This window comes from Myotis nattereri (genome assembly GCF_964212035.1).
Source record: "Myotis nattereri genome assembly, chromosome: 8".
Lineage (NCBI taxonomy): Eukaryota > Metazoa > Chordata > Mammalia > Chiroptera > Vespertilionidae > Myotis > Myotis nattereri.
The window spans coordinates 23,023,710-23,036,692 of record NC_138083.1 but is presented as its reverse complement, the minus strand read 5'-3'; the positions used below and the strand labels follow the sequence as shown (position 1 = coordinate 23,036,692).

At 41.8% G+C, this 12,983-nt stretch overlaps 1 protein-coding gene across 1 annotated transcript in view; it reads left to right on the top strand.

The window, feature by feature from the left end:
* SPTLC3 (serine palmitoyltransferase long chain base subunit 3) overlaps positions 1–12,983 on the top strand; it is a 79,316-nt gene that overhangs the window by 47,047 nt on the left and 19,286 nt on the right. The window contains exon 7 of the mRNA XM_081097450.1: positions 1,542–1,668. Coding sequence (XP_080953576.1) covers positions 1,542–1,668 — 127 coding nt within the window. The remainder of the gene's footprint in view (positions 1–1,541; positions 1,669–12,983) is intronic.

The window sequence follows — 12,983 nt, the reverse complement described above, 5'->3', positions numbered from 1 at the left end:
AAAGAGAAAAAAATGAAGGAAGGAGGGAGGAAACAGAAAAGGAGAGAAAAAATTTAAGTGGAGAATTTGAAATTAAAAGAAGAGGGGGACTCAGTAGAAGGAAGGAGAAAGAGACAAAAAGAAGGAATGGAGAAAAAAGAGTGAAATGAAGAAGGAATTTTGGAAGAACGATGTATGAAGAGGGGATTTAGAATGAAGGGCATATGAAGGATGCAGGAAGGACAGAATGGAGCTACCAGTTCCCCTGCCCTGGGCCTGATAGAGGCATCATGTTACCCACCAGCTGTAAGGCAGGTCACTCTCTTTACTGAAGATGAGGTATGAATGTTTACAAAGCTTGTGAACAACCATGGCACCGGACCCCAAGTGAGATAGAAAAGTGGAGGATGGGGCACAGTTCAAGGTTCAGAGGTGGACATGGATGTGGCCAATAAAGGGGAGGTTAGGAAGAGATGAGCCTACCAAAAGCAGAGCCCCCCCCCCCCCCAGTTCACCTACATGAGGGAACAATTGATAAGACGTCTCAGTGGGATTCTAAACTGTCTTGTTATCTTAGAAGAGAAGGTGGCTGATCCTTTACAGACCCCACTGCTAATACAGAGAGCCGTCATCAGCCCATTAGCTTTTCTGCAGAACACCCTGAAGGTCCCAGGCAATGAGCCAGTACAGGTGGGAAGATAGATGGATTCCCAGCTGGAACTGAACACCTCCAGATGCCAGCTCTGTGGCCCTCCTGACTGTGACTTTAGGAGCTTCTTCAGGCTCTCAGCAGACCTACCTGGGACCTTAGGTTTGGCCTTAGGAGTCAATCATTCCTCCCACTGAGGAACAGCATTCTGTAGTGAGTCAACACTCCAAATAGTGTTGCACTAAAGTTCTAGTACTTTGCTACCGCCCAAGGCATAACCAGAGTTTATCTGGTTCTGATCTACACTGTGGTTTAATGTCACACTTCTCCCTCTGCCACTCCATCCCACACCCAAGTTTTCTTTTCTTCTATATTTGTCTTTATTCTTCAAAATATAATCAATTTCACCTTCTCGCTGGAACCTTCCCTATCTTCTCCAGCTAGCAATAACTCCCTCTTTCCTCTGCAGTCTATAGCTCTGTTGCATATATTAGTTTATTTCTTGTTACTTTTCCTACCATTACTTTTCCGGGGGCACAATGTAATGTAGTATGCGCGATGGCAAGATCACGTCTTGTATTTTTTGGACACTCCTGAATACTAAGCCAGTGATTGTACATACTAAATACTCAACAAATGTTTGGGAAATCATTTTTTTTTTTACACATCTGGTTTGGCCCTACAGACCTCAACTCCAAAGTTGCTGCCTTTATTGTATACCTTCTAAAGTTTTGAGGGAGAAACTAAGAAGAGAGATAAAAAAAAAAAGTTTGGTAATACCTATTAAAAATTGGACCATATCAAGAATCAAATGTCTCATGCTATGATGAATGGGGTTGGGACAAGATGTGACTGTCACCACCAACACTGAGACTTACTTGCCTTCTTTTTGGATTTACCTCCTTTATTAAAGGACCTTGTGGATTATTTACGGGTTCACTCACATAGTGCTGTTTATGCTACCTCCATGAGCCCCCCGATAGCAGAGCAAATCATCAGATCAATGAAATTCATCATGGGACTGGATGGGACCACGCAAGGTAAGCAGGACTGCAGTGAGCATGGCTCCCGTGAAATCCTTTCTAGACCTCTCCTTGTCCTTTTGCCCCATCAATTTTCCACTTCTGTAATATATACCTTTGACTTAATGTAACTCAATTTGTAAGTCAACCCATCTGTACATAAATAGTACCTGATACACATTATACATAGTTACACATATGTACTAGAACTGCTGTCAGTGCACACAAAAAAAGGAATGCTTTTTTAAAGCAATGAAAACTTTCTCATTTGCTTCTTAATGTGATCGGCAAATTTGGATAATTTTGTGTATTAGTTGTGTTAAAAATGGAGCAAACAAGGCCATGTATTTGCCTGTGCTTTCTCGGGGCTATTTGTCATTTTTTTAATCTTTCTACCCATCTCCCTTTTGTTCTTTCTTTCTGCCTTTCTTTCTTTCATGGGAAAGGAAATCCACCATTGGCCATTGAGAATATATGGACAAACCAACACACAATGAAAACTTTCCAGCCATTTCTTTGACATTGGGTCACCATAGCCAAAGTTTGCCACTTGGCTCAACCCAAATGAGCGTAATCTTCTTTTTGAAATATTGTTTCATCAAAACTTCTTGGAGGTCTCCTTCTATCTTTCAGATATAATTTATAGATCTTCTACTTCATAGCATAGTGCAAATAACAGTGGTGAATTAATCACTTCTTGCTGCCAGACATCTGGCGAATGCGTTCATGAAAGTAGTGAATTATACGGGACCAGAACTGGCCACTGGGCTAAACAATCCATGTGCCCCACCCTACCTCCCAGCTGATGTGCAGTCCTATTATTTAGTTCAGCCTTACAAGCCTACTATTTCAGTGGAAGCCTACAGAAATCCATCATTCTTCAATTTTATCAAAACAGCAGGATAGCCACATACAAATTTTACCTAGAAGCCTACTATATAAAATAGATTAGAACAGGGTTGGTCTGTTCTAATCTCCAAACTGGTGGCCCCTGAGACCTTTCTACTGTGTCCTAGTGATCCCCCCAGGTCACTAGTTTGAAAACTCCCAAGATAAACCTTTTTTCACAAAGCCAGGAAGATGACTCTCAGAGTGACATTGTTCCTCCTCCATGTAAAAGACAGCTATTGATTGATCTCTAGGGTCCCTCCAGCCTTGTCTTTTGGGTTTTATTATTCCATGTCTTATTGAACAGTCTGAGTGAAAAGGAAATGAAAATCCAATCTAGGGAAGCCACATGGTATGATGGTTAAGGGCATAGACTGAAAGCAACTCCTTGGCTTTGACACCTGGAATACTACTTACTCACTGTGTGGCCTTAGGCAAATGACTTAACTTTTCTGTTTAGCCCTGGTTACTTCTCTATGCTTCATTTCCTCTGCCTGTAAAATAAGGGGATTATTATTGATGTGTCAATGGTTTTGTGAGACATGTAAAATACTTAAAATTGTGTCTGAAAACAATTATATAGTAAGCATTATATAATTGCTCCCTATGTTATCGGCTGTTATTCCTGAGGTTTTCAAGAATTTAGACCATATTTCAAGGGTGCTGTAGGAAGGATTCTTATGATGGAAGTGGGGGAAGACTACATGTACTCCAAGGTCCTGGATTAGTCAGGGTAAGTTATGCTGCCATAACAAGTAAACCTTGAAATTCCCAGTGGCTTAACAAAACCAAGCTTTACTTCTTGTTTGTACCACATCTATTACAAATCAGACAATTCTCTGCAAAGTTTGCCTCCATGGGGGCACTGATTCATGCTGCTGCTAGCTTGGAGGTTGGCCATCTCAGCATATGGCCTCCTTGGGCACCATGGTGGAGAGAAAGAGAGCATCAGCCTGGAAGTGACACTTATCACCTTGCTTGCAGTGTCACTGGCCCAAACTAGTCACATGGCCACACCCAAATTTGGGAAGCATAGTATACTAAGGGATATGGATATGACATGGATAAGCAGATATATTTCAATCTTGTAAAACTGAAGCTAGAAGTAGAGCTACCCCATTCCCACATGAGTTCTCATGATGGGCACAAAACTGGCCTGGCACCACTGCTTTCTCATGATGCCAGTTAAAGATCTTCTTGAACTTCACCCACTTCTTCATGGAAAGCAATGATTTGAGATTTATGCTAAAGAGCAAGTTAAGTGAATTGTCTTGCAATGAACAGAATTATCCTTTGTCTTATTTTAGAGATGAATAGAAAAAAAAAAGTTATTCTGAAAATTTGCATATTTCTTAAGCTGTTTTGTGTGTATGTTGTCAGAACCAGATGATTATATGTACCCAACTTGACAGTCATCTTCTTTCCTCTGGATTGCTTTACCACTTCGTCCCAGACAAAATTCGCTCTGTGTATCTGGTCACAGTTGGAGATCGGCAGAAAAATTACATTAAAGACATAACCATTTCTCCTTTGATAATTGTCTATCAGCAATTTTTACTCCTCTGCAGTGGGAGATATTTCCCTTGTTTTTTTCTCTCTTTGCCTTAAAATTAAATAATTATTTGGTTATTATTTTTAACCTCTCAGTTCAAGTTCCTCACCTCACTGCTCTCACAAGAGAGAAATAAGTAACAGAGAAAGCTATGTGAACAGCTAGTTTTCTTAGAACTGAGCTAGGAGAACCAGGGAGAAAGAGAGGACAGTTTCTTTTCAAAGGAATGAACAAAGGAAAGTAATAGGAAAGAAAATTGACAGTCATCAGCCGAGTTTCAGATGGTTCTGCCTGACACGTCTTTTGAAGAATTCAAAGGCACAGCTGACTGATCATGCTGGCCTCATTTACGACAATGCCTGCTTTAAATAAAATGAGCAGGACAGGTTGGGAATATTGAGTTAACTCACCGCTTTCTGCTGAGATAGACAGACTCTCAGGGTAAAGTTGCCCAACGCTCAAAGGGAAGCACTATGTCACCCCGGAGCTGCCTTCCAGGATAGGATCTAAGAAAGAGAGCCCTGCTCCAAGCCTTCATCCCCAGCCCACTCCGCTGCTACTGTGATTGGAGCCTTTCAAGGCTTTGTGTCGGGTGGAGTTTGGGGAGCGTTGGCCAGATCTCTTCCTTGATGAATGTCTTCACTTTAATCTGCAATGCAAAGCCATGCGCTTCAAAGAAAGGCGAGCTACAGGAATAAGGTCAATATTCCTTTGAAGCCAAGGTTCAAAGATGAAATAGAAGTCCCAGTGAAATGACAGTGTTTATGCACAAACAGCCACCTCTACTCTGCAGCCTGGTTGCTGGGGGAGTTAATGCACACAGTCTGGGGGGCTGCGGGCCTGTCGCTGGCGCGTGGGTACCACATGCACGGAGGCCCGTTTCATCTCCTGGCCTGTCACTCCGTGCAGCACAATGAGCCCAAAGTGAAGATTTGGTTTCTCCATCCTAATGGATGTTGGGTGGTCCACCAGCCAAACCAAGGCTATCAGCCTTTGAAGAGCTAAAATGTGTCTTGAATTAATTTGGTGTTCCTCTGAGTGTCAAAGCCCGTGCTCAGCTTAATAAATACGTCGTGACTCAACTTCCATCTCGCCGGCTTACTCGATTTCAGTGGCAGTGTCTATGCCAAACAAGATCGAGGGGATGTTTATGGTACCTCAGAGGAGTGGGAGCCTAGAATCAGTTCTACATAAGTTGTGGCCACTGAGGGGACCCCTTTGTGATTGGGCGCCTTCAATGATTGGCATCACTTTTAAAGAGGTCGAGAAAGATTGCAGCTCGCTCATTTCTTCATCTAGACCAGTGGTTCCCAACCTTTTTTTGGTCATGCCCCACCTAAGCATCTCTAAAATCCTGATGCTCCTCCCCCCCCCCCCCCCCCGACCATGACATATAATTCTTATTATTCAAAAAGTGAACTCCTATTCATGTGGAGGAAGCATCAAAGGCCATTAGCTAGGTCTAAACAAGCTTCCAAAAAACATGGCATCCATGAAAGAGAAAAATAAAAGAACAAAAGGACAGTTGAATTACTGAGGAAGAAATCACTAAGAAATTTAAAAAATAATAATAATAATATGAAGCAATATGAAAAAATAGCGAAGTTTCAAAACATTTAATGGAGAACTAAAATGCATAAATATGTCACAATGTATATTTATATACTATATATGAGGCCCCTCAAACCATACAAAATGCAAAAAAGATCACTGTTAATAACTCATCTAGAATTGCCCCCCCCTTTAAAAACCAAGTTGCCCCCCTGTGGGGCATGTGCCTCACATTGGCACCCACTGATCTAGACAGACAAGGCACAAGCAGGCACAGGAGGGTGACCCCCAAACCACACCAATGGTCCCCTGAAGCAAGCATTGTCAACAGTTCTCTTTTTATTTGTTTAATATTTGTAGCTTTTCAATGAATCAGTCAACATTCTTTTCGAGCTCTTAATGGTGGCCCTGCCTCCCCACCCTCACTTCCCCGGCTCTGGGCACCCTTTCACTTCTGAGACAATGGGGGTTGTATCACAAGGAGAATTAAGGGGTGCGTTCTGCAGCTGGACTGCTCAGGGCCCCGTTCCCTGCCCCACATTTGCTCCATGATTGGCAAGGTGCTTACCTTCGTTAGCCTCTGTTCCTTTATTGTAAATTGGGGTTGTCAGGAGGATTCAATGATGTCAGGTAGATAATGAACTTAGCATGATGCTTGATGCAGAGTTAATAGTTACTGTTGTTTTTAGCTCATCTGATTTCTTCCCTTCTCTACATTTTTCAGTTGTTTTTGCCCATTCTGGAATTCTGTCTTTCCCTCAGACCTCAGACCTGCTCCAACAGCATGTCCTGCAGGACTTCCTTTGACACATATCCAGAATCCAGTCACTTCTTACCACACCCATCCCTCCTTCCAGCAGCTCTCACCTGGATTACTGGAGACTCCAGGAGAGTCTCCCTACTTCTGCTCTTGTTTTTTTTTATGACTTGTTCTCCAAACAGAAGCCAAAATTCTATTTTAAAAAATGTAACTCAGACCACATCACTCATCCACTCAAAACTTTTCATTGCTTCCCATCTCAGTGTAAAGTCTGGACTGTGGCCTTCAAGCTTCATGATATGGTCTGTCATTTTCCACCACTCTTGCCCTTCTTGGTCCATTCCAAGCAGCTGGCATCCTTGCTTTTCCTGCAATGCAGGGAGCAGCTTTTGCTGGCCTCTCTGGAACGGCATCTCCGAGCATTATCTGCATGACCCACACTCTTCCTTTCCTCGTGTCTTAGCTCAAAATCCGCCAGTGAGGGGAGCAGCACCATCTTAAATTGTACACCCTCCAGGCCCTCCAGTTCTCCTCACCTTGCTTAAGTCTTTATAGCATTTACAAGTGCCTGAAAAGATATAGATAGATAGATGATAGATAGATAGATGATAGATAGATAGATGATAGATAGATAGATAGATAGATAGATAGATAGATAGATAGATATGTCTATCTAGATCTAGATATACTTGTCTTCTGTTTTCCCTCACTAGGATGTAAACTTCAGGAATAAAGGCATTTGTCTATTTTATTCAATACCCTTAGAACAGTGCCTGGCAGTTTCAGATACTCAACAAATATTTGTTAAAAGCTAGAATCCTCCTGTATTTGCTTCTTAACTCAGCAAATAAACTGCCCTTATCTCATTCACATCTCTGTGTTTGATTCTCTCCCTTTCCACCTTCTAAAACCACTGGGCCCTTTTCTCAACCATGAACTCATTCATTTCCTTCAACCTAAAGAGCCTTCCCTTACCTCTTCTCCCTCTTCAGACAGCCACTGAGTTGCATCCCTTCCACTGATGGATATAAAAGCTTCTTGGAAATATGGCCTGTTCTGCTCTCTCTCCCCTCCTCCTCCCCACGCAGCTTCAGCACCCTCACCCTGCCTTCTGCCCATTTCCAGGCCTGCTTCCTCAAATATCCCCCTTGTCCACCTACCCAACTGGCGCTTCTCCAACCAGATTTGATGGACCCCTCTGCTTAGTTCTCTCTATTTGAAAACAGCCTTCTCTTCATTATGGAAATATTATTTTTTTAATGTTCTGTCTGTTCTTTCTCTTTTTTTCCTGTTAGGCCCCTTCCCTGTCTGCATTTGCCAGAATTTCCTCTTCTGTTATCTTTACATTCTGCACAACTTTGCACTCTTTTCCTTTCCTTTATATAGAAGCATGGTTCTCAAACTTGAGCATGTATCAAAGCCATCTGGAGGGATGGTGAAAACTGATTGCTGACCCTGCCCCCGTAGCCTCTGATTCAGAAATTCTTGTAGCAACTCTCATAAGCTCCCAGGTGGTGCTGATCTTGCCGGTCGGGGACCCACACTTTGAGAACCACTGCCATATAATGACCTCATCATCAGTCATCCTCTCCCTCCATCAGGCACCAATGGATTGTGTGTTTCTTATGGCTAAAAACCATCAACATATCACCAGGAGTCAGCACAGTGCTTGACACATAGTAGGCCTCCAGTACATATTTTCAAGTTGAATTAAAAAGAAATAGTCTAAGCTCCAATTGTGCATCGCCATGAGCGGGTGCTAATAAAATATCTGTTAGGAACATCTTTTCATCAAAAGATGGCAGCAGGATCTCTAAACATTTAATATTGGCCATCTCAGCAACTGGACTTGCTCACCAAGATCAGCCTTTTCCTTGGACTTCTTGCCTATGCTCATGCTCCTGACATTTATATGCTAATTAAATGCCATGGATGTCAGAAAAAGTGGCGTCTGTGTTCCCAATCATCTGAAGTGATGGGACTACCTGATAGAAGAGAGAAAATGTCCACAAACTATTGTATAGTAATGGTTCTCAATGTGTGGTCCCTGGACCAGCAGCATAAGTATCGCCTGGGAACTTAGGAGAACTGCAGCAAGCATTCCTGCATCAGACGTTCTGAGGGCAGGGCAGCAATCTGTTTTCACCTTCCCTGCAGGTGACTCTGATATGGGCTCAAGTTTTAGAAGCAAGTTTCTATGTAAAGCAGGGGTGGGGAATGTCTGGCCCTGCCAAGGCATTAGGTATGAGTTAATTAAACGTTTGACCAAAAATAGCAGGCTAATTTTTAAATTGATAATTTTGTATGGCTTACGAATGATGTTATAAATATCCAAACGGCCCTTGACAGAAAAAAGGTTCCCCACCCCAGATGCAAAGGAAGGAAATAGGTGAGGGTATTGTGCAGCAGAGAGAACAGAGGATAGAATTTTGACAAATGCAGACATGGATAGATGACCTAGCAGGATAGGAGGAGGAAGAACAGACAAAAAATAAGAGAAAACCAAGAAAAAAGCATGAAACACATTTTAATCTACTTATTTAAACCCCTCTGTTTCCTCAACCCTGTTCACTTATTCACTGCAAGCACCTTTCCTCCCATGCCTGTGACCACTCTGGTATCAGGAATAGCCAAGAGCTTTAAGCCCTCAGGAAGTATATGTGCCTCACAACAGGCTCCCCCTTGAACCTGTGCCTTCATGTAACTTTTGGAAGTATGTAAAGTCATTAAGAGTTTATGGTCACAACAAGGGTTATATTATTTGATTTGATAGTAGGCATCTGGTAGAGATATGACCATTTCTGTAATAACTCATGTCTCTCAGTGTGGACAGGGTACCATCCATATAGTTAAGTTACTTATCTCTTCAGTGCATCTTCATTAGGTGGAATCCAGTGGGTGAGAAAGGAAATCCTCAATGGGCAGTACTGTTAAGTTTAAATTATGACAAGTTAAGTGGACAATCAATTATGACAAATTCATAACTTAGAAAGAATGGCTTTTCCTCCAATATGTACTGGAGTCTGCTTAACTTTACACTATAATTATCACCCTCCCGTTGGCTAGTCATTCTCCTGCTGTGATGGTTACAATTTGATAACACAGTGTTGAAATGATATTGGCACTTTTCTAAGAAAGGTGATCTGCTCCTATTCTTGTCACACTTCCAAGTTCATATTCATCAAGCATCTTAGACACTATCAATCAAACTTAGATATTATCCACAGAATTACCTCAATTCCCCACTTTCAATCTGAAGAAAAAGCTTACTAAGCCTTTCAGAGTGTGGACGCCCAGCTTTTGGTGAACTTCAGAAAGAAGGTCAATAAGAGAAGGATGAGGAAACTGAGGCTGAAAATAAGTGCCTGTAGCCATGTGCCAACACAAGTGAGCCTTCCTCAAGTTGAGCTTCCTTTGCCCTTTAGAAAACTAACAATGTAATCGGCCCAGCACCTGAGGAGAAGTATTAAATAGACATACTCCCTAACAGAGGGCCTCCTCACACTAAATCTTTCTGGGGTTTTAAGTTCTTGCTTGACTTGGGAAGTATTCAGAACATTCCGTCTGTGAAGAAGGTGTTACCTCGGCCCTAGGACTCTGTTTGCACATCACATGCTGCCTTTGGCAGGTCCAGGGAATGAAGGCTCAGTTAATGGGATTATTCTTTTCCCCTCTGAGTATCTGGCTCTGGGAGGAAGACTCTCCATCCCTGAACTGGGGAAGAGATGTCCTTTAAATCAACATGATGGTGTCACTATTGTATGGTGACACTGCCTATTCTAAAATTAAAATGCAATATTTCCTCCTATCATTGCAAAAATCCCTGGTTCTATTAACTGGGAAATCCGAGGGGCTAAAGATGGCTGCAGTTTCTATACAAAAGGAAACTAGCAATGGAGATAGGGCATGTGCTCTGTTAGTTCAGTGGTTCTCAACCTTCCTAATGCCACGACCCTTTAATACAGTTCCTCATGTTGTGGTGACCCCCAACCATAAAATTATTTTCGTTGCTACTTCATAACTGTAATTTTGCTACTGTTATGAATCGTAATGTAAATATCTGCTATGCGGGATGTATTTTCATTGTTACAAATTGAACATAATTAAAGCATAGTGATTAATCACAAAAAAATATGTAATTATATAAGTGTTTTCCGATGGTCTTAGGCAACCCCTGTGAAAGGGTCGTTTGACCCCCAAAGGGATTGCGACCCAGGTTGACAACCACTGTGTTAGTTGAAGGAGTTTCGATCCTGTTCAAAAACACAGATAAGCCAAAAATTGTCACAGATAAAGTTTTTTTAGCCCCACAAAGAAAGAGATAATTTTTCTACAAAATAGAAACAAATAACAAAAAACAATGGGGGCCTTCTCTGATTTTCCAGTGCTGTGTCAACCTCCCTCATATCTGACCCCTTGGCCACCACACAGACCTTCCTTGCTGCTGATACATGAGCTCCTCTCTCAGAACAGGCCCAGACTGAAACGTGGGGCCTAGATGATATATGGACTCAGAACAACTTGGAATGGGGGTTCATCTGGAGTGGTCCTCCTAGCTCCTGTCACTAACCCAGCAGGACCTTCCCTAACCACCCTTTCTAAAATATCACCACCTTCCTTGTGGGTTACTCTGTCTACTCTCTTATGTCAACCATGTTTTCTTCATAGCACTTAGCACCACCTGAAATTATGTACTTGTCTCTTCATTTATTGTCTGTCTCCCCAGGAGGATACAAATGCCATGAGGGCAGGAACACTATCCTCAACCTCAAGCAGTACCCGTTGGCTGAGTGAATGGCCTCATTCAGTGTAAGCTTTGGGCATATCCCATCAACTACTCAGCAGGCATTGGTACCTCTAGTATGCAGGCTCCTGGTGGTTCCTCTGTCTGGAAGGCCCTATCTCTCTCCATAACCCACTATACCTATTCTTTATCTTCTGAGCCCCTGTTCAGCCTTCTAAGCCCTATCTCCATGGCTACAGTCAGAAAATAAACCTTTCCTTCTCAGTCTCATGCAATCTATCGCTTTTATGACGGTAGTCATACACACCCCATTCTGGTCCTTCAAATAGGTAGTGATTAGTTAATTGTGCCTTAAGAATCAAATATGTGAATGAATGAATATTGAGTGACCTGATTTGGTGTTTGAAGCAGATTTCTGGGCAAAGCTTAGAATCTAATAATTATCTGTAAACAATTAATATATTATTTTTTTTAGCTGTAGAATTATTTTGTTTTAAATACTAGAGTTATAATCACTTCCTTTATGGGTACATGCATAGGCCAAAATCTAAAGTTCCTTTTCTATTCTTTTGATAACTGATATTCTTTTAGTAGCTTTGTCTAGATACCATCTAATAGAGAGGTGAGTAAGCTGGATAATTCAAAACAATGATGCCCAAATAGCAGAAGCAAAATGGAGTTTTCTTTTATTACCCAAGCTGTTAGCTGAATCCTTCACTTAAGGTTTCCTATGGAGATGCCATCCAAAGCTCAAAGGCGCATTTGACCTTTTTATACACAGTAATCGGCAAATACTGGGCACCAGCTAATCTGTGTCCAAGTTGAAGTGCATTTCTGAAATAGAAGAGAGTAGGTTCATTCTTAAGTATGTAAAAATTACATTTTCCACAGAGTATTCTGGAGGGTCTTCCTCCCATCCTCTTCCCCATGTCCGTGATGATTTGCACTTAGGATTTTTTTCAGTTAATAAACTTTATATTTTCATGACATTACTTGGCGACAAGTAATAAGAGGTTGAAAAACTAAAATTCGCACAAAAAATGTATAGTTTCCCTTTACACCATACAGCCAATGAAAAGTAGAAGGCATGAAGATTTTGATTCCTTGAAAATTATATGGTACCTTTCTTTATAAGGCCATATTACTTAAGGTAAATCAGTGAATTAGTTACTATAGCAGACAAGCCCCAACATATCAATGGCATAACACAATGGAAATTTATTTTTTGCTCATATCAAATCCGAAATGGGTGTTCCTGTTGAGCAATTTTCTCTTCCAGGAACCCAGCCTCCTTCCCTCTTGTGCAGGTTCTCAACCTGTGGGTCGCGACCCCTTTGGGGGTCGAATGACCCTTTCACAGGGGTCGCCTAAGACCATCGGGAAACACATTTATAATTACATATTGTTTTTGTGATTAATCACTATGCTTTAATTATGTTCAGTTTGTAACAATGAAATTGGGGGTCACCACAACATGAGGAAGTGTATTAAAGGGTTGCGGCATTAGGAAGGTTGAGAACCACTGCTCTTGTGGCTCTTCCAGCTTAAACATATGACTTCCAAGATTGCCACCAACATGGTAAGGAGAATCGAGGATCATGTGTGTGATGTTTTCAGGAGCCATAACTGGAAAGGCACATTTTATTTCTGTCCACATTCTATTGGCCATAACTCAGTCACATACCCTTGCCTAACCACAAAGAAGCCTAGGAAATGAAGTTAACTGTCTGCCTTGGCCAAGGAAATGGGTTCAGTGAATAGCTAGCCAGCCTTTGCTTTCGTACTTAACCTCAATCCAGCACATTCTTTCCCCCGACTTTCAGATGAGTGTACACTGT